Below are 27,892 nucleotides of genomic sequence, written 5' to 3'. Positions count from 1 at the left end.
AGACTGTATCGAGCATCGAACGTATTAAATTAGATCTTACGTTAAGCGATATTCCTTTAATTTTTTCCTTATTAGAGAAGATAGACGAGAAGATTATTTAACTTTATTACGCAGAATTCGGTTCTCTCGATGACTCGTTAAAAATATTTTTTTTCAATGTTTACAATTAACCAATATCAGAGCGTATTGTCTAACATTATCACCTGAAATATCTCACTTGTTTTTTGATAATACCGAAAAACGTTTCAGATAAGAGTCGAATGGTTTCGAGGAGGACATAATTTGATACGATTAGCTTTTTCGTAAGAGTACTTGTAAAAGATGTACGAAGGTCAAATTTGTTTTCTCAAATGGAATCGTACATTTTGTTTGTCCGTAGACGATATCCGCTTTAAAAACGAATTCAATTACTTGTTATATGAAGTCCATCTTCAAGGCCACCGGTGGTCGTACAAACAAAATTTTCCACGATTTGCTTTTGATTGAAACTAACGACTTAGCTCGTTACAAGCGACGAACAGAAACAAGGACACGTTGGCAAAGAAGCGAAACGTTCCCAACGGTCGAAGATTAAACGGGATAGAGGAAAAGATCCAATTACTGTCACCTAAACGATCGTTTGTTCTATTTATTTACCAGAAACATAATTTTAGGAGTCATTACTGTAAATTTAGCATGCATATCTCAGTATGGAACGTACCAGCTAACGTATCGTGTTTGGTTAGGTATGCCCTTACAACGAGAGTCAAAAATGAATACGCGATATTCACTTTTTCCAAAATAATCGAAATTTATACTCGTCGGTAAATAATGTTACATTTAAATAATAATCATGGCACATTTTGGTATTGCTTTGCTAATTGTAAACGCGAAATATAATTTTTAACGACATCGTGTATACTTTTGACTTTTGAGGTATTCCGTCCGCCGTGCGTCTTGGGCGCCATTCTCTAATGAGTCACTCTGGGTTACTTTAGTTCGTCTTGGTTAACGAGGTTACGGTTAAGGTTAGGAGACGTTTAGAATCATCGCTGAATAAGGATAGAAAGTTCCTCCGACGAAGGGACAACGAAGCTACACGATCGAGCAATGTAATCGATGGAAACGGTGCGTACGATACAGAATACTCCCCCACGAATCCACCGACTTTGAATACCGTCGAAACTTTTCTATCGAGTCGCTCGTTCCGCGAATACTCTTCACGCCCGGTGCATGTATTTTTCTTCCTGTGCGGTATAATGAAGTCATTATTATTATTACTATCGTCATTAGCATAGTTTTGCACCTGTCTATCGCGATCTTTCTCGTTCTTTACTCGTGCCGGTTGTATGTCGGTTCCCGTTGGAAACGTTCCCCGTTTCGAGAGGGTAAAGCGTCGGTACGCTCCAGAGAAATGCACGCGAAGCGTGGCAGCGTGCGCTCGCGCGCCACCGACCGAGCCGAGTTTCGTCGTAAAATAATCGCTCAAGGTCCGCGGTGGCGTTGCACCCGGCCGACAGCAGGGCTGCCAACAACCGCGCACTGTTTACATCGCGCGAGTGTGTCCACGTTCCCCCCTCCCCCCACGCCACCCCCGCCCCCCCGCCTTCCACAACCTCTAACCAACTCAATACCGCCTCCCGTCCTCGTCTTCTCGGTTAGCGGCAACCGTTCGTTCTTTTCTCTTTTTTTTTTTCCTTTCCACAACGATCCGCAGCTAACGACGGTCCGTTCGAAGCTCGTCTTCGAAATGGTCTCCAAGTTTTTAACGCTACGAAGTGTCTTCGAAAGCGTTCGCTCGCGAGAGAAAGAGTCGAGACTCGAGGGTCACGAGATTCTGGCTGCGTCGCGTGCCAAATCACCGTTAAACTGGTTGCGCGCTTCATGGAGCAATTTTTTTCCACGGGTATTTTTACTGGTTCGTCCTTCGTCCCGCATCGAGGATCCACTTCCCTCCCTCACTCCCCCCCCTCCCCCACACAGCCCGCGCCGAGTCTCGTTCGAAGTCATCGCTTCGTCTCCGTCCGAACGCGATCGCGTGACGCAGCGGTGAACGGACCGAGTTTACCTCCGTGGATCCAAAACCGTTTCGGAAATCTCGAATTCGTGGAGCTAAATTTTCCGAACCTGTATCCCCCGTCTCGTGCCTGTTATTTTTAAGCGTTGTTTGTTTCTCGAAAACCGTACCACCTGACAGTGGCACCTCCTCGATAAGTGGCGTTAATGCGTCGCGAATACGTATAAAAATAAATTCGGAATACGACGAGCCCGAACTATCCCGCCTTTGAACAAAATAACCGAACATAGATTTTCCTTGTTGTCGTCCGCGGACAATAACAGCGTTCGCGAATAATTTATTTTTACGGTATTTCTTAATGCCTGATAGATATTATATCTAGAAGCGATAGAGCGATGAGTTCCGTTTGGAATTGTTGTGTCCACGTTCGCAGACATTATCACGAAATTGGTCTTATCTGCGTCGGTTTTTTCTCAAAAACATCCAAGATTAAATTTCTTTTTTCACGATAGATCCGTGTACGTTGTCTCCGGTATTGCACCTTGCACACCTTTCGTCGAATAAAGATTTCGCGGCGCGTATCGACGGACACACGAAACCGTCGTACGTCCTTCGTTCTTTTTCGTTTGGCTAGCGGCGTCCGTGACGCGAACGTTGCGCTGGTCAGTCTCGATGCGAGGCGGTCCGCGATCGTTAGAACCGCGGCCACCGCGTGGATATTCGAAAAGGATCGATGTCGCGTGGAAACGGCGAAACGGCGGCGGACGGATGGCTCGCGGAGCGCGATCGTTCGAGCGCGGAGGTTGCAGCGCGCGGGTAGGGGATGCTGGTGGCTGCATACCACGAGGTAGCGTATAGCTATCGAGGTCAATGGTTAGTCCAAGGTCCTGAGTTCGAATCTCGCGGCTGGGTTCAACGCGACTCGGCATTTCCTCTCGCGAACAACGATCCCCGTTCGTGGAACGCTCGAGGCCGAGAGACTCGCGGGACTCGGCGAACGAGAACCGCGGTCTTTTCGTTTTTTCGCTGGCCGGTTTGGCGGTCGGGACGACGTCAGCCGTTTTGTTCGCGACTCGGGACGCGAGAACCGCGGGGACGAACGAACCGATATTATTATGTTCCGAAGAGAAAAAACTATGCGGGGTACCGCGAAGGGCGACGGAGTGCACGGCACCGCCCACAAGTCCAGGTTACAATGTAAACACAGTCCTCCGCTGGCTCCACCTATGGTCTCCGCGCGCTTAACTTGCACGAGGTTTTTGAAAATGGTACCAACGCGTTCTCCAGGTTCTTCCGGTTAAAACGAATCCAAACACGACGTGTATCAAACTACTTTACGAATCGGTTATGTATTGGTACTATATATGTCGAGTTGGTTAAAGTTGATCGGATTCATACGGTGTTTGGGCTCGTTTTAATCGGGGGGATCCCAGAAACGCGTTGGTGTAGTTTTCGAAAAGGTATGATGCAAAATACGAGAAGTAAAAGTTTCGGCTCGGATCGACCACACAGAACGCCTCTGGAGGGAAAAACGGAGGGAGCAAAGGTCGACGACGGATGACGCGTGAAAAGCACATTCGGTCGACGAATCGCGCGTTTCGACGCGTGCAAACATCATAATCTCGCGATAAGGCCGGGACTGATTTATTTGCCGATAAAAGATTATTGGAAACACGTGTATTACAGGCTGCTGCCAAAACCGGTCGCCGGAGAGAGAGAACGATCTTGCTCGACCGGCACCGCGCGACGAACGCTATGAATCACGCGGACGATTTTAAGTCGGACGTCGTAAACCCAACTCGTTCCTTCGTACTGGGTTCCCATCTTTCCACGCTCGTTTCTTTGTTTCCGCCTGACGCTAAACTTCGCGACCTAACGCGGATCAAACCCGTAGATCGTAACCCATACCTGACGATCCGAGTCTTCCTCGTCGTTCTCCTCGAGCAGATCTTCCAGGAATTCCCATGGTTTCTTTTTCCAGAAACACGGGCCACGTAGATGTCTCACGATAGATTTAAAAACGTAAACACGATGCACTTGGCCATCTGGGAGAAGCGGGAATCGCCTGTATTCGTACGCAACAGGAACCAAACCCATATGTATGTAAAATCTATTATTATATGGATATCGGGAGGATAGAATACGATGAAATGAATAGAAGTGGTCTGGTCGTTTTTAAATATTTTTTAATAAGTTCGATAAAAAAATTATATAAATTGAATACTTGATAACAAGGTAATAAGTATTATAAACAAAGGGCTAGATACAAATGTACAGTCGTTACGTGTATAAAGTTAGTTGTTGGCGCAAGTAAATTCTCCACTATCGTGTATAATGAAAACTTAAACCTACGAGATATAACTCGGACACGTAATCGTTCGCTGCCGAGCAGTAAACTTTGAACGCTTATCTTTCGTTTAGATTGGATGCGCGCGTACGCGCGTGGGGGGGGATGCGTATTCTTTCGCTCGAAACGCTAAGAAAATAATGCGTATCGTGGTCGTAATGCGTGTCAAGCGAGAATCAACGAACGAAATCGAATCGCGTCGAATCGAAAAAACACGCAACCGCGTACGCAAACCTCGCCCCTCTCGTTGGTATCCGTCGTCCAGAGTCGGGGGAATTTTATTCGCGAGCAAAGAATAAGAAAAAAAAAAAACAAAAAATTTTGTTAGATTCGTTCGACGAATAAACATCCACCCCGACCGTGAATTCCATCGATTACGAACGGAACGCACACACGTCCGACTAAATGCATCGTGTAACTACATTCGTGGAAAAATATTGCCCAACGATCGTTTGGCATTTTCTACAAGACTCTTTCGCGTTACAATGTAATATACGTACACATACACATCAACCGTCGATCACCGTTTGAAAAAATAGTGTTATTATATTTCGGATTGAGATCGGTATTTAGCATTATAATCTTTGCGTCCCTTCTTTTCACGCGCGTATCTCGATTGAACCGCTTAGCCGTTTATACTTTTCGGTCGTTGGCATTTACAGATTACACGTATACCGCGTAGTATTGCACTTTGGTGTGTTTCGTTTATTTCTACCTATCGAAAGATTACGAATGCACGATTATCTCTGGCTCGTGACTTTTCGGCTCCTCGACCCGCAAAACACTCTAATAATCTCTCTCTCTCTCTCTTTTACGCCCCGTTGAAAAGCCACGCGGCACCAGAGGCACATTCGGATACTTGAGCAGCAGGAATTTAGTCGGAAACTCGTTGGCGAATGGGTCTCCTTTCCGGTCGCGGTCCCTAAATGCTGATCCGATTGGAATTCGGGGCAATATTCGCAGGAGTCTCTCGTTGCTCGAACGATTAAAGCGCGACGCATTTTATTTTTCCCCATATGCTCTCCTCTCTACGCGAAAACCTCTCTCTCTCTCTCTCTTCATCTTCCATTTACGGGTTTTGTTTCGACGTGAGCTCGACTCTTCCGAATAATCCCGGAAATCGATCCATCGTCGGGCATCCTTCGATCAAAAAATATTCACAGCCTATAAGTCGTAAGGAGGAGGGGGGAGGGGGTGGGGGAGAAGGGGGTTTCCTACTTTGGTTCTACGTGTTTGTTCGTCACGACGAGACACGGATTTACCTCGTCTCGTCGAAAGTATTGTCGCGTTCGTGCTGCCGTTACTCGAGATATACAATTCTCGGTTGTCAATTTTTTTTTTTACTCGCGGTCGAGCTCGTAAATTCGCCCGTCCTTTACTTCCGGTTCCTCGTTCGCCGATTCGAGCAACTACCCAAGAACTGTTCCGTTACTGTTCGAAAGCTTTTTGGCCGTCGACACGGTGAGCAAAACCATGGGCGATCATCGTGGGACGAGGCTGAGCTTGAACCCCGTCCGTTTGGCAGTTGAACGCGTTTTTGGGCTAACGATAAGTAGGAGAACGGTCGGAACGAAAGAACGACAGCGACTCGAAGAGTTTAATTGGCAGTGTGCGCGACGCACCGTATGGCTTCTCGAACCAGGGACAGGGACGAAATTTTCATCGAAACAAAAAACTTTAGTCCGTCCTTGGTTCTTTTCTTTTTTACCGTGTCGACGAAAGCACTCTAGGGAGGGGGAAGAAAAAGGGGGAGGGCGGGTGGAACGTCGCGAAAAAGATTTTGTAGCTTGGCGAAGAAACGAAATTGACACCGCGTCGTCGCACAGGCAAACGTTATACGTTACGAATAAGCGCTAGTTTAAAGGTAAAGGGAATATGAGATCAAACGTTTGATATATTCGAAGACGTTCGTTCCAGCGTTCGTCGTGCGAAAGAGAAAGAGATCGTGGCGATCCAGCGGAACGAGCACGAAAACGGAAACGCGTCGTCGCTTGCATCGATAACTCGTTGTTGTTCTCCATGGATCGACACGCGATCGAGGGACCGAAATAAGCATAGTTTTTTCGGTCTCGATCCGCGCGTTTATCGTTCCCTTTCCGTTTTCTGCTCGGTTCGTCGGTTACGCTTTTACCTTCGTCCATCACCGACACGGCATTTCCCCGCTTACGAGCAACGAACAAGCAACACGGTTGAATTTTTCGAATAATCTTTACCATCGCTACGGTTATTGCGTAGAAATCCCCTTGATAACAAGTTCGATAAAAAAAGCATTGTTTTTGTCACTTTCGATAAACTATGTGCATTAAATTTATCTGCGTCGACCGACACACCGATCGTTATTTCGTACGCGATAATGCGAAACGTAATCGCAAATAAATAAAGATAGCGTCCCCGACAAAAGTTCAAATGTGAAATCGGTATATAGATTCTGGCGATTGAGTCGTCAAAATGTTATAAACAATTCTGTTTGATTTCGAGTTACGCTGCACAGTGGGATTAAAAATATTGAAACGGTGGCCAAAAGTCGCGTGTGCAAGTCAACGTTGTAACAAAAAAATTTCGCAAAAATGAAAGTTATTCGCAAGGACTGTATACAAATATACGTTTCTTTTGTATACAAATTACCGTTTACTCGTTCTCTTATAATTCACTGCCTATGGAGGCGACAGTGATGACTCATTGTATTCCAAACGCAGCGTACTTTATAGTCCACGCGCGCCATTTTACGGATTTTCAAATATCGAACAACAACGATAGGATTTATACCGCGTATTTCGATCAACTGCGAAAACGAATATGAAAAAAATAATACCTTCCAGTCGGCGATTACGAAATTCGAAACGACTGATCCAACATGGCAGATCGGAAAATAAAAATATTAATATCGTACTAAAGGTTCTTCCCCTATTAATAATAATAACAAAACTTAAAATATTACCATGTTGATATCGAATTTCGTAATCATCGACCTCGAGCAACCCGAGAGAAATTTATTACGAATCATGCATTTTCTTACTCTTGGCCACTCTCTCATGTAACTGGGCCCACTGTGCATAGCCTGGCACCCGTGGTCGAACAGTTGGACAATGGCGTTTCGTTCCTTAACAATTTAAATATAAAGTAAACTATCAGTTTTATCAAAAAAAGTAAAAAGATATTTGCCCCCCCTTCCCAACGAAATGCTCTACTTCTCATATCACAATGTAGGCAACAAAAATAATACTCGGAATTTTCGATCGTGTCAAAAAAATATGTCCGTAAACCGGGGCGATTCACTTTGTCCGAGAAATCGACATTCGCGTATCTATCATCGTGTTCCCGTTCTATTTTTAATTACAAATTGCAATTGGTAACATTCTCGCGACGACGGATACGACGATAAATAGAAAAATGTAAATTTCACCAAACCGAACGAAACGGGGGGGAAAAAATATAGTTCGATGCATACGAAAAAAAGAAGTACCATCCCCCGGATGTAACACCGTTTCCGTTGCAAGCGAGCGGGGAACACCGTATTTCGTCGCGAGCAAAGATGCCAAAAGATTCAACGAGGTCCCGATAGTCTTCGTCGCTACGCGGAGGGTTTTTTTTTTTTTTTGTTTAAATGTATTATATATATATACTATATAAATGTGTGTATGTATGTATATGTATATATTACTACACATGCATCTACCGATATACACATCGAAGAACGAATCGTCGAGTCCCCCGAATTCCGCCGCTACACCGCCACTGAGGGGGCCCTCCCCCTGTTTACCTCTCGATCGCAACGATCCTCGTGGGTTAACATTTGCCGCTGAGTAAAAAAAGTATCCTAATCCTAATATGCTACAATAGATGTACAAAAAGGCTCGTATCGATGCGCGAGTCGACGACAGTGGGTTTTACGAAGACTCACGGGGGGGCCTGGGGGGGTTAACGAGCAACAAGAAGAGTTTCCATCTCAGAATTGATTCGCGCGACGCGACCAAAGCAAAGAAATAGACTCTCGATCTGAAATTGGTAAATAGAAATCAACTTTCCTACGAAGCGTTTAAAAAATAATGAACCCCCAACGGAGGATCGCGTAAATCTTGAAATAATTATTAGTTTAAACTTGCAGACGGCCTCGATAATCGCTTTGGTCGCCTCGCGAATTGACTCCGCCGAGGAGAAACACGCGTGTCTATGTGGCTCGTTCTCTTTAAAAGCTGACCCAGTCGTTCCCGACCCCGATGGTGGACAGCATGTCCGTGACATCGGGCGTGCAGGAGAACTCAAAGTGCGATCCGCTGCTGGAGCTGGCGGTCTCGAAGGTGTCCAGGTCGGTGGTGATCGTTTCCATGTCCAGATCGATCTTGAAATCGGACGGTTGTATTTGCAAGAGGTCCGTGAGGGAGTAGAGGTCCGCGAGGCTGGGGTTGTTCGCGGATTCCTCGAGCTTGACGATCGCGGCGGCGGCGGCCGCGATGGAGGCGGCGTCGTTGCTGGACACGACGTTGGACAGAGCGTCGGTCCTCGTCGTCGGCGTGTTCGTCGATACCAGGGCCGAGGACGCGATCGAGGAGACGGTGGGGATCGTGGTGGTGGCTGTCGAGAGGGACGCGGAGCTCGATGATGCACGGTCCGAGTCGTTGAGCGCCGCCGGCGACATCGCTTCCGACTCCGCGTCCATTTCGGTGTCCACGTCGGCCGGCTCCTCCTTCACCATGAAACTCGATCGTCGTTCGAGGTGACACGACGTCCGAGCGCGGAAACTCCTCTCCGAAATCAGACCCATGTCTTCGACGGACGCGGGAAAGGTAACGGTAGCGTTAGTGGCGAGGCTCGAGCCAACGGGACCGACCGAGGACAAGAGCCGGTCCTTTGGTTCGAAGGTCGTCTCGTAGTCCATCTCCAAGTTGGCTTCTCGCTTGATCTTGCCGCTGCTCATTGTTACGGACGATGAGGTGGAGGAGGAGGTGGAGGAGGAGGTGGAAGAGGAGGTGGAAGAGGAGGAGGAGGAGGAGGAAGTGGTGGCGGTGGCTGCCGCGGGCAACCTCACGGACGAGCCGCATTCGAGGAAATTGTCCTCGTAAAAACTGGCGGATTCCGGGGAATCCGGCGTAACGCAGGAAGGACTGCTGGGTATCTTGGCGGTGACGATCGGCGGGGCGGGAGTGTAATCGAGCGGTGGTCGCTTGTCGAGCGCCAGTCTGACCTTGAGTCGCGAGACTGGCTTGCTACTGCTTGACTGAGGCTGCAATCGCTTCACCGTTCCGCCGACCACGCCGATGCTCGTTTGCATATTGTTGTTCGTGTCGTTTCGCGACTGACCCTTCGCCGATCCTGGACCGACGGTTCCCACCGACGTCGACGATTTCCTCGGCTTCTTGCCGCCGTCTTTCGCCTTCGGACTCGCGGACGCGGTCGGCTTCGAGGTCTTTTTCCTCGGCCGGTACTTGTAATCGGGATACTCCATCATGTGCAATTGCCTGAGTCTCTCTGCCTCCTCGATGAACGGTCTCCTCTCCGCCTCGTCCAGCGTCTTCCACCGTCTACCCAGACGCTTGCTGATCTCCGCGTTGTGCATGTCCGGCTGGATCTCGCATATTTTTCTACGCTCGATCTGCGACCACACCATAAACGCGTTCATTGGCCTCTTTATGTGGTTCGGGTTGTTCTTCTTCGTCTGAAACAGAACAAACCAAACCATCGAATCATCGTTGTTCAATCATTTTTTTCGGCCAGTACGACAACAGGGCACGGGTTACCTTTCCACGATTCACGAAAAACTTTAATAGGAGATTCCAGAGGGCAAAATAAGACGAAAATCAAGAATACCAATTTGTCGATCGAGGCTTCGTTAAAAAGTTATCAACGTTTAAATTTTCGCCTGTAGAACGGCAATCTGTGCGCGCACACTATCGAAACTTTAAACGTAAATAACTTTCTAACGAAGCCTCGATCAACAAATCGGTATTCTTGATTTTCGTCTTATGTTGCCCTCTACAATCTCCTCATAAGATATTTGAAAATCAACAAATTGGTACTCTTGAAATTTTGTCCAGACGTGGCCCGACCACCCTGTATAAAGAGACGCGTCCTCGCCCTTGCGCGATAAGAAATAACACGAGAGAGTTTCGATGATCGAGCACGAAAGAAGAGGGAGGGAGAGAGAGAGAGAGAGAACGCGTGCACGCGCATAAAGTTATTGCGCCGAGAGCGATTGCAATTTGCGTTGCTTATTAGACGGCGGTATGCGTCGAGATGCAGATAGCACGCACCGAACGCTCGCGCGCTCTACCCATTATACTTTTAGATATCGTCGATTACTCGACACGCACTCGAGTGGAAATCGAAAGGCTGGATGTAGGTTACGAAGGTGCGACGACGGCGACGACCATCTGGAACGCGTGGCGAGACGCTCGATCGACGTCGAGAACGAATCGCCCCTGGAAACCCGTCGAGCTCGTTCGTCTTCCCAACGGCGATCCGACCAGCTAGTTTTCGTTCCCAACGATCTATTCGACCTTGATAGCCGTTGAACGTTCTCGCGGGACGCTATCGATCATCGTTTCCGTTCGATAAACTCGAAAAGCAAAATTCAATTTTCCAACTTTGATATTTAGACAGAATTATTCCCATCAAAATGTAAACAGTATTGTAGGAATTATTTGTACCAAATCCCTCGTGGATGGGTATCGAGGCACGAATTAATTATTTAGAAATAATTAGCCAAATAATTCTCTCTCTCTCTCACTACTCGCTGGGCGACTTTTTTGCAACTTCTCATTTATTTTCTTTCGCTCGTCCATTCCCACGTTATATCGTTATCTAAGCAAATAGGCGTATTTTAGTAATTTGTACGTTAGTATCATCATTCTGACCGTCACCGATCGACGGATATTTCTTTCTCGATTCGCAGCTGCGACTTCCTACCAGCTTCGACGCAACCCTCGTATCCGCTTCCACCGTCCCTCGTCTTTATTCCGACGCAGCCTTTGACCCCCTCGTTTTTCTCCGGTCGTTTGAATAACCGCCGTATTTTTTTTTTTAAACACCTAATATCGGTTTTTATTTACGGTCGCGGATCGCGTGCGAACGAAAGTCTGAGAAAATAAACCGAACAAGAGGAAAGGTGGTAGGAGAGAAAACGCGGCTCGACGCGGCAACGGTTCTCCCTCTCTTTGGCGAAGTTTCCACGGCCAAACGATCAGCTGACGATGTGTGCTCGTCAACCGTTCCTGTCGCGAATCCAGCAATACGTCGCGTTCCGACCGTGGAATGCGCAACTCCGTCGTCAAGGACAGCAATACCGGACAACGAGAACAATGCGATTCATACTGATGCAGAATCGCGCGTAAACCGTAAACCGTAAACGTCTTTCCCCGTTTTGGTCGTTCGAGATCGGAGACATTTCATTCGAATAACAGTCGAAAGCAACGTAAATGGAGACACCCGTAAAAACGAACGTGCGACGATTTTATTCCAATGTTTATTCGATCGAACAGTTATGGAAACAACTTTTTCCTCGTCCAGTACGAGATATAATATCGTTACGAGTTTCAGACAACCGGTGACGGAATAAAAACTTGTTTATCTCTTTTTCGTCTCTCGAGGCTTTTATCTGGGCGAAGATTTTGCCCGTCTCCGTTCGAAACGTAACGAGCGTCGTACTTTATAATACATTTTGCGCTCTGTACCAACGCTTCCTGTTTAAAGTTTGTATCCGGTCGGTATGTTGGGTTGCAAATGATAGTTTTTGTTGTTGGGATAACGAACGTCTGTCCGGGGGTTACCAACGCTGAAAGATTTATGCGTTTAAACGGCTCTCTAATTACCAATTCGTCAGAGACAGGAACATTTATATTTTTAATCGTTTATAACCATAGCGGTGCAACGTATTCCTTGCGTCGACCAGGAATAATTATGTGTTTAGTTTTTCGAGATAGATCGATTAGATCGCGAGAGATAATGGCGATCGAAGAGTCGCAAAGTCTGCTTAATTGCTTTTACAATATCTTAATATCTTTACGATAAGAATAATCGAAGCTACAATTTTTGTATGAAGAAAAGTATTTTTCTTCGAAACATCGACAGACTTATTATCGTTTAACCGTCATTTTAAATCACCGGAAGGGTCAATATATTTAAATACATTTAATATCGTTTCATGGCTGTTTATTCACATTTGAAAAATTACATCGAATGAACCAGACATCTTTCAACGTGGTAATCGATAGCTATCGTTTGTTTTGATGATCGCTAATTGGACGCGAACTTTGCACAGAGTGATTTTCACCCGCGTTCGGTGTCATCCCTCGAGTGTAACAGGCACGAAACGAAGCACCGCGTCGATTCACCGACTAGAAAGCGCGCATTGCTCGGAAAACGACTGAAATCGAACGGCGTTCGTTGCGAAAAAACGCGTTTCGTTCGACCTTCGTGCAGCGAGAGCAACTTACCGTTACGATTCCAACGGTCTGACACCTCGCGAGAACCGAACGATCGCTAAAAATTAGACGATGCTCGTTCGAAACGTTCCTCGCGAAATCAAAGACAAAGTTCGATCCGGTTCAAAGAGACACCAACGATCGGAGAGAAGATAATAATTCGATGGTTCGACATCTTTTCAACGAACCTCTTCTTGCTTAAAGATTTTATATACGAGTATTTTCGTTTTCCGTTTTTTTTTCACTTTTAAAATTTATTTCCGTTGCGAACATTTACAGGTACTCGAGAGAACCATAAACCGACGGTCGTAGCGTTTATCGTAGAATGAACTATGCTCGTTTATGGCACAATTAGCTATATTGTTTTTATTCCCTCGGGGAACGATACTTATATAGTTTAAGGAAACTCGGTTTACGACAGTTTCGTTTCGTGGCGATAAAATGCCTTCTCGAGTCGGTCAACGAGATTGCGCGGAAACACGGTGCGCGTCGGACGAGCGGTTCGACGGTCTCGAGACGATTAAAAAGAGAAGACCGTGGTTTTTCGTGAAGCAAATATTATCGAGAACCACGGGGAAAAGTTTCGATCGCCGGGGGGGAGGAAAAAAGGTGACGTCGACCGGCGGAAGAACGCGGGAGAAAAAAAGGCTCGAGAAGAACGTAAACGAAAGTCGAAACAGCCAAGAATAACGGACCAAGGGCAAAAATAATCTCTTCTTCCGTTCGACGGCGTTTCATCGTTACGAAAATAAACAGGTCGGCGAAGGCATGGCTTCGTAAAGCGTCTATCGGGGATGCGCGAGCGCGAGCTGCGTTTCTCACAGTCGAGGACACGCACCTTTCGCGAACGACGCGTATTTTCGTATATGGCGAACAGAGGAAAAATACTAAAACGTGTTAACGATGTTTGCGTTTCGCGCGATTTCTGCAGCCACGCGCGCAACTGTGTCCACGGAACTGTTTTCCGTCTGGGCGATGCATCGTAGGTGTCGCGTCGTTGTTCGACCACGTCGACGGCGGTGGCGTTGTCGTCTCGAAGAAACGAGACGGGACGAAGTTCTGGTACACTCGAGGGGACCGTTCTCAATCGTGTTTACCATAAACAGAGACAGGAAAGAATTTTAAATTTCGAACGTGTAAAAAAGAGAGACGAAGACGCCAAAAAATATTCGTGCGTTCAAGTCACCATCGTCGCACTTTTCATACGCGGAACGACCAGCGTAGCGTACTCGTGTTCGTGTTCGCAGAGTAGGCCTTTCTAGTCGAAGGTCGAAGGAAAGGGACGAAATATCGTTAAAATAATCGAGCGCGCCGTTCGACGCGAAAAATACAATTTACCTGGGTGGCATCCGAGTACGGGGTAGCTGAATTTTTATCCACGAGCAACGATCCAAACATAGGTATTCCCGAACTCGAGGGACTGTCCTGCTGCTGCGGCACCATTTTTGGGCCCAGGTTTGCGGGAAATTCCTCGCCACCTCACTTTTAACGATCGTACAACACTGACACTTTTTGACGAATCCCGCGGACTTTCGGGGGGAATCGATTCTTCTCGCGTGCCTCGATCCTCGACGATCGAGATCGCGTTCTCGCGAAGCAATATCCTCCACGAATCCGGTATTACTCGACGAGATTGTATTTTCCAATCGTTTCTCGCTTCTTCTTCTTCTCTCCACTATCCCCCTTTTTTTTTTGCCTGTCGGGTGCTATTTGTTTCCGTTAGCGTCCTCAATGTTCCCGCGCCCCGTCGATAGAGCGGGGGGAAAAAAGAACCGAAGGAAGCGTAAAAGGATGGCAGTGGCAGTAGATCATCGACCGCGATAACAACAACGGTACGGCATTGACAGTCGCGACGTACGCGAGCACGCGATCGAGCACGCTCTTCGTAGAGTCGCGCAATCCACGGCGAAACGCGGCCACGCTCAGTTTGTTCTTTATCTTTTCTTTTCTTTTCTTTTCTTTCTCGATCGAAGCAACGACGAAGGAACGCGGCGTGCGTCTCGAAACGAGATTGCCTTCTGTGCTTCCGACAGAGAGAACGCGGGCGCGCGCGCACGCACTTTTACTTCACGCAGCGAACACGACGTCGCGCGGTAGGCGTGCGGAAAAACTAAATCGCTAGAAGCGTACGGCGGGCCTGACCTCGTCTATGCGTGTGTGTATTTTTTTATCGCGTGCACACGAGACTCTCAAGATCCGACACGATCTGATCGTCGACAACGGGATGACATTATCGGTCGACGACGTAACGACGCACGCCCGACGAGCGCTCATTCGCAACTAACTCGCCCTCTCGCTAGACCGCTACCTCTATACTGCCGCTCAGCTGAGACACCACGCATCCCCACTATCTCGCGTAAACACGCTGACCCGCTAGCCAATCGCGCCGCGGCTACTCTTTCGTCCCTCTTTAACCCTGAAAGCTTCGACGTTGTTGCTCTCTTTTCTCTTCCTCCTTCGGTCGCCCCTCTTACACGCTCCGGGTAAGTACGCTCGTTTATGCCTATGTTTATTTTATATTATATACTTACAAGGAGAGTGCAAGACCTTCGGGTCACCGATTTAACCGTAACTTCGTGCGTTGCTACATCTCGACACCCCCGCTTGCAAAAATGCAACATCCTAGGCGCGGAAACTCGACATTTTTTCGGTGTTATTCCCGATCAAAGCTTTCAAAGCCCATCTCAGGTTCTTAAAACGAACCATGGACGAGGATTGCCTTTAAACCTAACCTCGTTACTTTTTTCACGCTGCTACTTTGGCTACTATAGCCTTAAAATCGCATCACTGATCAGACGCTGGCGGTATCAAACTGGAATGTTTTCTCCCGAGGCTGCTGCAGTCGTTCAAGGTCACATTTAGCTTGCCCCCTCCTCGTCCCCTCTGTTCCCCCCGGTCGACCATACGCTCCCTTTCCGCTCCGCTATCACCGTTAAATTGCAACGTAGACGACATTGGGATCCGTAGCCCCGTATCTCGATCCAACGATGGATTTTATCGTTTCCGCGATCGTCTGCACGATAATCCCAATCGCAATCTGTTGCCCGCGGCGTTATCGAAACGGCTTGTTTTTCGATGAATAATTTCGCAGACGATCGACGCCGATCGATCGATCTTCGTCGCGGAAAACTCGCATACGATTAAGATTTCCGGTCCCGGTATCGCGAACTGTCTGGTCAAACTTTGTCGCGCGGGAAAACAATGGAAATTGACTTTGCTACACTTCCTCGACGAAAGCTCCCGGGCGCGTTGCTCGTGGCCGCGCGGCGACATCGCGAACCGTCGCGATCGCCACGGTCAGCGAAATCGGTTTACCTATCCTCCGTTTCTCAAGGACTGCCGCGCGATGGAGCAAAATGGAATCGAGCCAGAGACGACGGTGTAAACGTTGCACGCGATCGGTGGGAGCGGCTGTCGCCACTTAACCGGATGCTACCTGCAACACGAGAATACTAAACGCTCGTCGTCGATGTATTTACAAGAAGAGTATTTCCGACGACGCAATCGTTACACGCCCCGGGACGTAACCCGACGGCTGGACGAGTCCTGGCTAGAGAAACGTTCGCGATTACGATTTTCGAACGCTTCGATCCCGATATACAAGGCGGGGTGACAATTTCTGTAAAGGACAAAGCCTTTTTTGTCGTTCGTCGTTGGCAAAAGATAAAGGCTCGACGATAAGGTCGCGTGTAAATATCAGTCGGTGTCGAATTTCGTCTCCGTTGTATCGAGCCGCTTAAGAATCATTACCGTGGCGTACGATAGGGGGTGGAATCGTGGCAACCGACCGGATCGGACGATAAAGTTTACATCGCGTATCGGCGATTCGATTCGCGGGGCCCTGTCCTCGGTGCTGCGAACAACGCGGACGTTCCTAGAGGGAGGGGGGGGGTTTAAAAATTGGTCGCCCACTCGTTGCAACTAGCGATAGGTTGCGAAACGACCGGTTGGCGCGCGTGCGCGCTCCGGGTCTACGACTATCGCGGAACACCGCTGCGGAACACCCGCGCTGCATTTCACCCGTCTGAGTCAGCGTATCGCGCGAGTCGCACGAATCGTTGCGCAATTCCCGTGCGCTCTCCGGAACGAACAGGGGGCCGTGCAGACGCGTACCGAGCCTCGACTCTCCCAGTCTCGAGACTCTCTCCTCCGGCGAAACTCTCACCGAGGCTCTCCCGACGCCTTCGAACCCTTCGGAATCGGCTGTTTCTGCCCACAAACTTGCCACCTTTTCGTCAAAAAAACACATACGTACCACCTTTCGACGTGCCCGCGCTGGCGCCGCTCCTTTTCACTCTACTTACCACCGTACCACGTACAGGGTGGCGTGGAAACAGAATCTCGAACTATTGGAAAAAGTAGGGCTATGAGACGTGTAAACGACAATAATTACTGGTAGAATGTACTTTTTATTAACCCCTCAACGCTCATATTTTTCGGGTTAATTAAGAATAATCAGTTTCCTTTATTGGATTTGTTTCTAAAAATGTGGTTTTTGTTAATTACAATGTTGTATCCAACGTATAATTTGAAGGAAAACAAATATTATCATCCCTTAAACCATTAGATTAAACAAATATTGTTTTTCAAAGCAGTCAGACTCGGGCATGAACGTTAAGGGGTTAAATGATACGTAAAAGGTTCTGATCTCTGAGAGATCCGTTACAAGACTGTGACTTCACCCGCGGTAGAAAGGCGAGAGTGAAGTGCAGTTCGCCCTAGCGACGAACTCTTATCTTTCTATAATAAACACCATGAGTTCGTAGAACCCATGGCCAAAACTTCAGACATATACAATCGTTACTCGGAGATGATTTTTGTAGCAACGTGAGACGGTTAGGAAATCCAACACGAACGATTCTCGACGATCGAAACGTTCAGGTTTGCTTGGAGATCCAGGTCTTGGGACTCTTTTTTAACACCCTGTATGCACACTAACCGATGGTAACCGAACCGCAGCGGACACGCTTCCCGTTCGAGTTGGCCAGAGGGAACTCTCTCTCGTAATGCAAATTTCGTAACGACGCACACTAATTTTACGAATTCACACGTGGACAAAATGGAAGTGTCGATGTTCCGGATCATTCGTATCCTTGAACTACGTAGGCATTGTGTACGTCTGGCTTCGATAAACTCGATAAGATTATGGTAGCAATGGATCGATACTCAGGTTACGATATTGTTGTGATCGAAGTTATAGTAATTTCGCTGGAATGTCGACTGGAACGATCGATTTTTATCTACATGGTGTTTGGTAGCATGCGGCTACTTAATTCACCGATGTGCAGGGAGCGTAAGAACAAGGGAAGAGGTTCGGATAAAAACGTGGCCTATTTAACATTATCTTCGAGTCGCGACCATTTTCGTGGTTCACACAAATGTCTACACCCTTATAGGCAGCGTGCTCGAAATGGCCACCTTCCAGCCGTGTTTGCCTTTCAAAACTTCCAGATGTTTGTTGGATCCGTTGGCAACTTTGTTGCGAGGTTAGCGAAGTATTTCGACACTGTTGGCGAGGAAATGATCGAAACAAAAATTCAGTGGTAATATTTCACCTTTCACAGAAAACGCTAAGGGTATTAATTATTAATTATTCGTTCCTTGGAATCGATTCCTTTCTGTTGCGCGTCGAGCAGCTTTGCTGATACGGTGCAGCAAGGAAATCCGCGGAGAATTTGCTCTCTATACCCGCGATAAAAGTTATCTTCCCAACGAATTAGCTCCGCTAACGTTGCGATTCGGTTTCTGTCTTGGAAATATTGTTTGTATCGCGTTTGATAGGCCGCCCGACATCTCTTATCGAGGCAAGTCGATACATCCACGCAAGGTTTCGTCGCTCTCTCGGACCTTCTTTTTGCGTTGCGTTTCGCTTCTCGGTTATATTTACGCGATAAAAATACGCTATTGCAGATACCGTGGCAATTTTAATTCGCACAACGAAGGAACGATACGGGCGAAGTCACAGAACTCATAAATATCATTTCATTATTTATTTATTCCAACAGGCCACATTTATGCAACGTTCGATACATTAGGTATTTAACGTTAAGTAGATAATACACATACATAGTGCGGATATATAGGATCGAATCTTGCGTTTTAAATTTAAATCCAGCGCACTGTAACGAATAGAAATAATTTTGGGCCAGCCAGGATCGATGAGAAATGGCTGGCGTTGGGTCCGGTCGCGGTTTTGCGCCGCGAGGATCGGTAAGGACGTTCGAAAAATCTGCCGGGACGATGTTCGCCGTTCCGTGAGAACCTTACGAAAAACGATCCGACCTCGAAGGTTTCCAAGAGCCCCGCGCTCGTACATTCTCCTCTGGCTGTGTTGGCGCGCGCGCGAAGTATGGCCTCCCGAACACAGGCCCACCGGTATTGGCCGGTATCGGTTAGGCTCCTAGCGACGAAAGCCGCCTTCGTACGGGCCACGCAACGCGAGACGTTGCTCGGAGGAAGGATGTGGTCGAACCGAGAAACAGAAGCAGGTGTTTTCTTCCGTTCTCCGATCCGTTTTGCTCAACCGTCGACACGCGAGAATCCCCAGGCGGATATTCCATGAACAAACTCTCGATACATCGACGTTAACTTCCATTCTTCGAGATGTTCTCGAGCAATAGTTGCTGGAGACTCGCTGTGGTTCAGATGGAAAGATGGAAAGAAAGTCGAGTGCTTGCGAGAGAAACAGTCCCTCTAGCGGCGAGCACGGGAACCGATCGTGGACCCCGAAAGCACTAAAATTCTCTTCCAACCAGCGTGTATTCGCTTTGGTTCTTTACTTACCTAGCTACTTTACCTACCCACCTACCTACTACCCACTTAGCTACCAGCCTACCGTTCCGACTACCTGCCCGTCTGCCCACAGCCGTCTTCGCTATCCATCCATCGTGGCCTTCTCGTTTCGTTTCGCGCCGGAGATCGAATATCTATTTATTAACACTTTGGCTGCCACATCACATATATGGGCGACAACACTTTCCCACTATGGAACTAAAACAATTCATTCTGAAATTGAAATTTGAAATGTTAAATAAACTTGTATAGGAGGAAGTTCAACGTGGTTACGAAAATATAAATACGGAAGACAAATTTTAAGTTATGCAGTTTACAATTATTTCAAATCGAAGTTTCGATCTTGTAGAAAATTGTACGGTTTTGGTGTGGCAGTCGACGTGTTAAAGACCCCCAGTTACCCTCCTACGAAACAATCGAGCCAGCAATCCGCTAAAAAAGAAAGCATAAGTTATGCAGTTTACAATTATTTAAAATCGAAGTTTCGATCTCGTAGAAAATTGTACGGTTTTGGTGTGGCAGTCAACGTGTTAAAGACCCCCAGTTTTACCCTCCTACGAAACAATCGCGACAGCAATCCGCTAAAAAAGAAAGCGTAAGGCTTGTTTCAATATGATACGGAATAAATGGACTGGACTTCCGACTCGAGACGAATAAATAAAAGATCGTTATCGTGTTCGTGAATCCCGGGCGGCGCAATTTTCGTGCAAAGTCTGTGTGGACGGCGAAGAAATAACCGGATACGTAAAATCATTGTCCCTCGGCTCCTCCACCGTGACGGAACACGCGTCTCGCCGTGGCGATTGCAAATTGTCCCGGAATCCATCTCTCGCGATGCCCGTGCCGCGAATCGAGAGTCGAACGCGTCAGGATCGGTAACCTTTTTCGCGCCGTGGAAACGGAAAGAGGGCTGGGAAGCTCGCACCTTTCGATCGCGCACCACCTCCAGCGCGAAACGTTCAACTGGTGCACGCGCGCGTGCGCGTACACACCGACGACAGGTGAAGTACACAGCTGCTGGACAGCTGGACCGATATCCGTTTCCAGGTACATTCCATCGGCCGGTTAAACGATAAGTGTGCGATCGCGGGCATACGTAATGCCCGTTCGGTATCGACACGCGTGAAAAATCGATTCGAATTTCCCTGGATTCATCGAGGAAAACAGCCCCCGATGCAAAATGTCTCTAATTTTTTACTTTGCGGTTCAGTCAATTTCCCATTACTTTGATGTTATTCGCGAAGGGTACTACGTGTATAACGTGGTTTTCGAAGGTCGAAACACCTGTTCGCGATCGCGGGCATACGTAATGCTTGTTCGGTATCGAAACACGTAACAAATCGATTCGATTTTCCCTGGATTCATCGAAGAAAACAGCCCCCGATGCAAAATGTCTCTAATTTTTGACTTTGCGGTCCACTCGATTTCCGATTACTTTGGTATCGTTCGCGAAGGGTACTACGCGTTCGACGTGGTTTTCGAAGGTCGAAACACCTGTTCGCGTTCGCACCTTTCTCGTATCCAGGACGATCATTCACGAGAATATCGAAGACAAGAGGGATTTCCTCGCGACGAGGCACAGGAAGCCGGATGGAAAGTACATTTTATTGGTTTGTCCGAAAGATCGGACAGGTGCAGAACGACGGGCACACCTGCGGGAATAACCGTACATCGGTTCTACTGTTACGCGTTGCCTCGCCTTGAGCCGTCTTTGAGACGCTACAAACCGAACAAAACCTTCGAAATACGCGGCTATGTACCTGAGAGCCCCCGGGGTCTTCCAACGAAGCATCGTCGACGAGTGATTGTCGTTCGTCCGTGAGTTTCGCGCGGATTTCCCTAATTGTCCGAGCGTTTCGACCCGCGATCTTCCAGACAGTTTCCGTTCGATCGTTGATCTTGAACCTTCGCTCGCCCGTATCGCGGGAGGCTCGCGACGCAACCAGGCTCGATGAATCGATGTACCGTCGATACGTACGCGAGTGCGGGCTCTGGCTGCGGGTACCACGATACAGATGAAATCCTTCCTTTTTTTTTTCGCGTTAAACGGCGTACTCGTCGACAAGGATTCGCCAAACAAAAAGGTATCTCCTTTCTCGGAGGCTCCTTTTCAGTGGACACTTTTCTAAACGTGGAATTTTCCAACGCGTCGACTACCCATGGCGATCACTGGCGAGCAACGCTCGAAAACTTACAACGTGTTTTAAAATCGTTTATGACGAAAGAACTTTGCAAATGACACCGATGAATATTTTTATTTATCGCATTGTTATTTGAATAAACGTCAAGGACATCTCTGACTATGGTGAACTGACGTGGCAGTCGACGTGTTAACAATACGTAACAACAAGATAATATAAAAAATACAGGGACTTCGAGAGTGAAAGATCGTAACTTGCATCGACCGGAAAATTTTTCGGCAAAAAAGAAAAATTTTCAAGTCGTTCTGGAAAAATTATTTTTGGTTGTGGCGATCAATTGCAATCATTTTTGGTGAATAGACGTACCCCCGAAATCTTACCCACTTTCTAGAAAAAAATTCGAGAAGGTGTGAAATTTTTCGATGGAAAAAAAAATTTCAAATCGTTCTGGAAAAATTATTTTCGGTTGCAGGGGTCAATTACAATCATTTTTGGTGAATACATATACCCCCGAAATTCTACGCATTTTCGAGAAAAAAATTCTTTTCCGAAAATATAATGTGAGGTTAGAAATGTTTCCCCGAAATTAACAAATCACAACTTCTGGACGGATCCGGAGTATTTTAATGTTTTAATTTCGAGTTTCGGGGGTTCTTTGCACCATCTCGTGTCGGTTCTGTACGGTCTATTCATTTCTCTGCAATCGATACGCGTGTGCGTTTCCTCGAAGAAGTGCATTGTTTACTTTCTGTTGGTAATTTCGTCGGATTAAAAATATCTTTCCTCGACCATTCGTAGATCTTCGACCACAGACCAGATATACGAGTAGACCTTTTTACGCAATGTATTTTTTCGGCCCATTTGTATGGGGCTCTAGAGCCCCGTTACCATTGCCATGTCACTTGCAACGTTACCAACAGATTCAGAAATAAACACCAGAGGAAACGAGACAGAAAATGAAATTACAGAAATTTTAGTATGTTTTAACGGCCCAGAATTGAGCATCAATCGATTAATTTCATTGGAGTAACCAATCGACTAAAATTATTTAAAGATTTCAAGATTATTAACACTTTACCGACCGGTAGCGGTTGATTAATCGGCTATCGGTCGGTAAACGTCGACCGATAAAACAGTTGATTAATAGGCTATCGGTCGGTAATGTGTTAACACACAGACGAGGTGACTGCCTTATCTACCTGACACGAAAATGAATTTTCGCAACGTTACCGACAGATTCAGAAATAGTCGACTCACATCTATTTACGCACACACTATAGCTGCCTGCCTATCGATACTAATTAATTGAATAGTTTCTCAACTGTCCGGCCATCCATGAGAAGAGACCGCTAAAATCAGCTCCGAATTTTCAGGTCGGTATGTCAGTCAGATTCGGCCGCGAAAGTCCATAAGGTGAAAAGTCTACTCGTATATATCGTCTATACTTCGACGAACGAGTTTCATGATTTTCTGATCAGAGTTCCATAGATAAAATTTCTAATGCAGCTTCCCAACAGTCGATACAGTAGTTCCCTGCTCTACCGACGGAGCAGAAAGGCGCGCCATTCGACGCGCCGCGCAACGAGACTTCTTCGAACGGTGTCCTCCCTTTTTTTTTAAACAACTTTCGTCGCCATTCACGTTCTATTCGCACATTAGAACGCGTAACGAGGTTACGAAGCCATTATAAAAAAGCCGCGAAACACGCGACGCGTAAAATCCGTGCTCGACCCGAGAATTTACACGCTGCAGCGTCCGCTCGATTGATCTCGTTACCGTACGCGCGAAACTTTATCAAGAGGGTGCATTGTTTAGTCGGTGTCCGTCGAACATTAATTCTCGCCTACGTGGCGAGTAACGGATAACGGATAATCGAGTTCCCTCGACGCGGAACAAACCGAGTTTGAATTCCGTTAAAACGTCGCTACTTCCCGAGGCGGAAGGGTCGTAATTTAAAAAAGGTGCCGTGCATGCTCGTTCACAGATTGCACCTACTGCTCCCGTCGTCCAGCCTCAGGCCAGATCATTGTATAGTTCTTACGTTAGTTACGAGCCACGAGATACGCTCACCTACTCGATTTCCCTTCCTTTCGAACGCGTACGATCGCGTACGCTCGATCGAGTACAAAAACGATAAATTCTAATTACAAGACGAGAATGTGACGCGGGCTGCACCGCACCGCGTTACCTCGAAAACACCAAAGCGGAACTCGAGCATACACACGACGTTCGCTTCCTTATGGTAATCCCCTTCTTTAGGGGGTGATTCCGCGGTCGACAGCAGGATGGAATTACGACAGAGGCTTCCGTGTTATTAACTCGTGTTGAAACAACCTGTTAAAGAGAGAATAAAAATATACATACGTACACTAAAAAATAAAATCAAAATTAAGGGTGGATACCGTAACGATCCTCCTCGAACTTTGAACCTTGGACGTCTGGATTTTCTCTGACCACGAATCCATACGCTCGCGTAACTGTAATGCGGGGGAGCGTTTACGCGATTCTCAACTTTGCCATCGATTAACTTCCCCGACGGTGTATCCTTGGAAATCGTGGTATCAACTCACGTCCCTCGACGAAGGGGGTGCCTTCTCCGGGAATTTAACTACGATATGCAGAAGGTACTTCGCCGTTAACCGATTTCGTAAGGAAACGATTTCGACGGTTCGCGCGTGTAACTGTTCTCGCATGGGAACGCGGAACTTTGGTACATCGGGATGGTTCCTTGCTTCCCGAGAACCGGAGCTTTTCATGATTTCGCTAAACTCCATTCACGATGGAAAACGTTCAAAAATAAAATTATTTGCAACACGAGCACCGATTCAATTATACTTATTTGTACCAATTTGTACCGACAACTGTCTTATTTTCAGGTCGTCGTCCATTGGCGTTCGTTGACTCGCTCGAGAGAAAGGAACTCCGGAAAATTGAAACGGAAGAGTGCACAATGGTATACGAGGTTTTCATAATTGTTTTACGTTTAAAAATAATTCCCCCATTAAGTAGCGAACAAAAGAAGATTACAATGTACCGTTCCCTATCGATTTCTAGGGTGGCGAAAACGTCGTTGTCTAAATAAATCAACGACTGCATCGTACGTTACAGATTGATTTCTAGTTTACGACTCGACAAATATCCCATAAAACCGACGGTGGTATTTCGTTTTACCGCCTAACAATTGATATCGCTTTCGACCCGGTCGAAAAGCGAGCCATAAGCGAGCCTCTTATGAGAGGACAATGACGTAGGAGAAATTAAAGAGAAAACGAGGATCGTCCACGTTCGCTGCGTTAAAATCTAGACGGACCTAAAAAAAACTAGTCGAAACGTTTACGTTTCGTATTTCTGGTGCTCGTTACGTCTATTTTTATTTCCACGATTTTCTTTCACGCGTACGAATCATGAGCTCTTTCCAAGCGACGAAATCGTGTTCCTTCTCTTAAATTTTCTGTCGTCTCGGCTCCTTTCTTTTTTCTCCAACTTTCTTTCCAACGTGCCGGGGAGCGAACAAATTGATAACCGATAAATCGACGGATCTCGCGAGGTTAAAAACGACACAACCGCGACCATCGCCGTTTAAGTCAATTTCCAAAGTCGGAAACGATTAAAAGATTCGTTCGCGGAACGAACAGGATTCTTTCTTACTTTCCCCGATCCGTCTCTGCTGCTCTGTCTAACGAAAAATCTACAGTCTTTCGCTCCCCTCGGATTAACGTCGTTAGATTTGCGACTTTAGAAGATGGTTTGCCGATAGGAAAGGAAAATCTCGAACGTTGAAGAAAATAGGGGAATCCTAAAAATAGAAATCGTTCCTTAAATGAAATTCGGTGAAAGACCAACCTTTGCGGATATCGAGTTGATATTGACACGGACGGTGGAAAGCTATTTACTTTATATGCGTGTAAAGTTTCAAGTCAAACGGTCCATTTGTTCGCAGGATATTACGTCAACGAGGTTGAAAAATGCTCTTTCGAGAAAAACAGTGTCTTCGATGTTTGACGTAATGCTGGGTATTTCAAGACACGAGGCGCAAAGAAGACGATTCTGCTTGCAATAAATATATAAATCGATGATGGCCGGTACAATTTTTCCGTACGAAAGTTAACGCGTCCGTCCATTACTCGCCGTTTCTACTTGCGCTGGGTCTTACTTGTTAGAAAGGAAGAGCTGTATTTTTAGACTCCCTGGTATCCCACGCAACAACTAAAATTCATTACATTTATAATCACAGCCCACGCTGAAAGTAAAAAAAAAAACAAATCCAAAAGTTTTGTCTAAATCGGTCTAGAAATTGTCAAGTTTATCGTATGGAAATATACGTACAGATAGACAACATTCGAACGAACAAATTTACATAATAGCATAGGTTATCTGTTGTAACTTGTCGTGCCTAGTTAGGAGATAATAAGATCGATGATAAATAGATAGCAACGTATCACCACGAGTGTGTTTGTACGTACCAAAGCAAAGTAGAGACAATAAGATTGGACGCGGGTATAAAATTCCGAGTGGAGGCAGCTCCTGTAAGCAAGTTGCGTTTTTAAGAATCGACGCGGAGGGAAAATGCAGGAGATCGATGCATTTCAATTTCCAGAACCAGACAGGCCCATTAACGGAGTCGTAGATTCCCGTCGACGGTCTCACATTGATCTTGTATCGAGGCAGCTCGAGTTTACCCGGCCGTTTATAACGCGTTATGCTGAAGACGGCTATTTGTTTCGTGGGTGTACCCCCCCGGTTCAGTCGCATTATTAAAATGGGCTATTAGGTGATTTGCATGCCGACAGTGGTAGACGGCGCCCTAAGAAAGGAACGTCATGGGCGCCAGAATAAACGATGATAACACGGTTCCCCGGTTCTTCGGGCCAAAATGGGCAAAATGATGGAAAAAGAAACGACCTTTCCGCGTTTCGTACTTTCGCCTTCGACGCGTCACGAAGGAACTATGGAACAAAGAGCTTCGAGATCCGCCATTTTCATCTTCAACGACTTCGATATACAGGGTGTCCGGCCACCCCTGGGAAAAATTTTAATGGGGAATTCTGGAGGCCAAAATAAGACGAAAATCATGAATACCAATTTGTTGATGGAGGCTTCGTTGAAAAGTTATTAATGTTTAAAGTTCCGAACGTACTGAATTTTTTTCTCGAAAATGCGCAGGATTCTGGGGGTATGTCTGTTCACTAAAAATGATTGCAATTGACTCCCGCAACCGAAAATAATTTTTTTAGAACGATTGGAATTTTTTTTTTCCATCGAAAAATTTCACACCTTCTCGAATTTTTTTCTAGAAAGTGGGTAAGATTTCGGGGGTATGTCTGTTCACCAAAAATGATTGTAATTGACCCTCACAACCGAAAATAATTTTTCCAGAACGATTTGAAATTTTTTTTTCCATCAAAAAATTTCACACCTTCTCGAATTTTTTTCTCGAAAGGGAGTAGGATTTCGGGGATAATTGTAATGACCAAAAATGATTGTAATTGACCCTCACAACCGAAAATAATTTTTTTAGAACGATTCGAAGTTTCTTTTATTCGTCGAAAAATTTCACACCTTCTCGAATTTTTTTCTAGAAAGTGGGTAAGATTTCGGGGGTATGTCTATTCACCAAAAATGATTGTAATTGACCCTCGCAACCGAAAATAATTTTTCCAGAACGATTTGAAATTTTTTTTTCCATCAAAAAATTTCACACCTTCTCCAATTTTTTTCTCGAAAGTGAATAAGATTTCGGGGGTATGTGTATTCACCAAAAATGATTGTAATTGACCCCTGCAACCAATAATAATTTTTCCAGAACGATTCGAAATTCTTTTTATTTGTCGAAAAATTTCACACCTTCTCGAATTTTTTTCTCGAAAGGGAGTAGGATTTCGGGGATAATTGTAATGACCAAAAATGATTGTAATTGACCCCTGTAACCGAAAGTAATTTTTCCAGAACGATTTGAAATTTTTTAATTTAATTATTAATAACTTCTTAATGAAGCCTCAGTCAAGAAATTGATATTCTTGATTTTCGTCTTATTTTGGCCTCTAGAATCCCCAATTAAAATTTTTCCCAGGGGTGGCCGAACACCCTGTACGTAGCTTTGCTGTTTTTGTAGCTATTTTGTTTTTGGCTGTTCCGATCGGGGGTCAGGAATAGGAATATTTGCCGCAACGATATATGTATTTATATTGCAGAAGGGCTC

At 46.3% G+C, this 27,892-nt stretch overlaps 1 protein-coding gene and 1 long non-coding RNA gene across 3 annotated transcripts; one reads left to right on the top strand and one right to left on the bottom strand.

Annotated features, from left to right (window-relative positions):
• Positions 1–968: 968 nt before the first annotated feature.
• LOC122398657 lies at positions 969–24,649 on the top strand. Its single transcript, XR_006259210.1, has 3 exons — positions 969–1,107; positions 3,978–4,095; positions 24,570–24,649. It is a non-coding gene; the product is annotated as an uncharacterized LOC122398657 (long non-coding RNA).
• On the bottom strand, positions 4,197–19,478 carry LOC122398655 (transcription factor SOX-11-like). Of its 2 annotated transcripts, XM_043398731.1 has the most exons (3): positions 19,468–19,478; positions 14,099–14,311; positions 4,197–9,996 (listed from the first exon to the last, which is right to left on the bottom strand). In XM_043398731.1, exons 2-3 carry the CDS (start codon positions 14,201–14,203, stop codon positions 8,530–8,532), a joined length of 1,572 nt encoding a protein of 523 aa, XP_043254666.1. In that variant the 5' UTR covers positions 14,204–14,311; positions 19,468–19,478; the 3' UTR covers positions 4,197–8,529. The 2 variants fall into 2 exon arrangements, with proteins under 2 accessions (XP_043254666.1, XP_043254664.1); XM_043398729.1 differs by lacking the exon at positions 19,468–19,478 and having other exon boundaries at positions 14,099–15,052.
• Positions 24,650–27,892: the final 3,243 nt, after the last annotated feature.

Source organism: Colletes gigas, unplaced genomic scaffold, assembly GCF_013123115.1.
Source record: "Colletes gigas isolate AHSC1104 unplaced genomic scaffold, ASM1312311v1 Colletes_gigas_Sc00012, whole genome shotgun sequence".
Taxonomy (NCBI): Eukaryota; Metazoa; Arthropoda; class Insecta; order Hymenoptera; family Colletidae; genus Colletes; species Colletes gigas.
The sequence above is the reverse complement of the archived record's forward strand: the minus strand, read 5'-3'. Positions and strand labels throughout refer to the sequence as shown.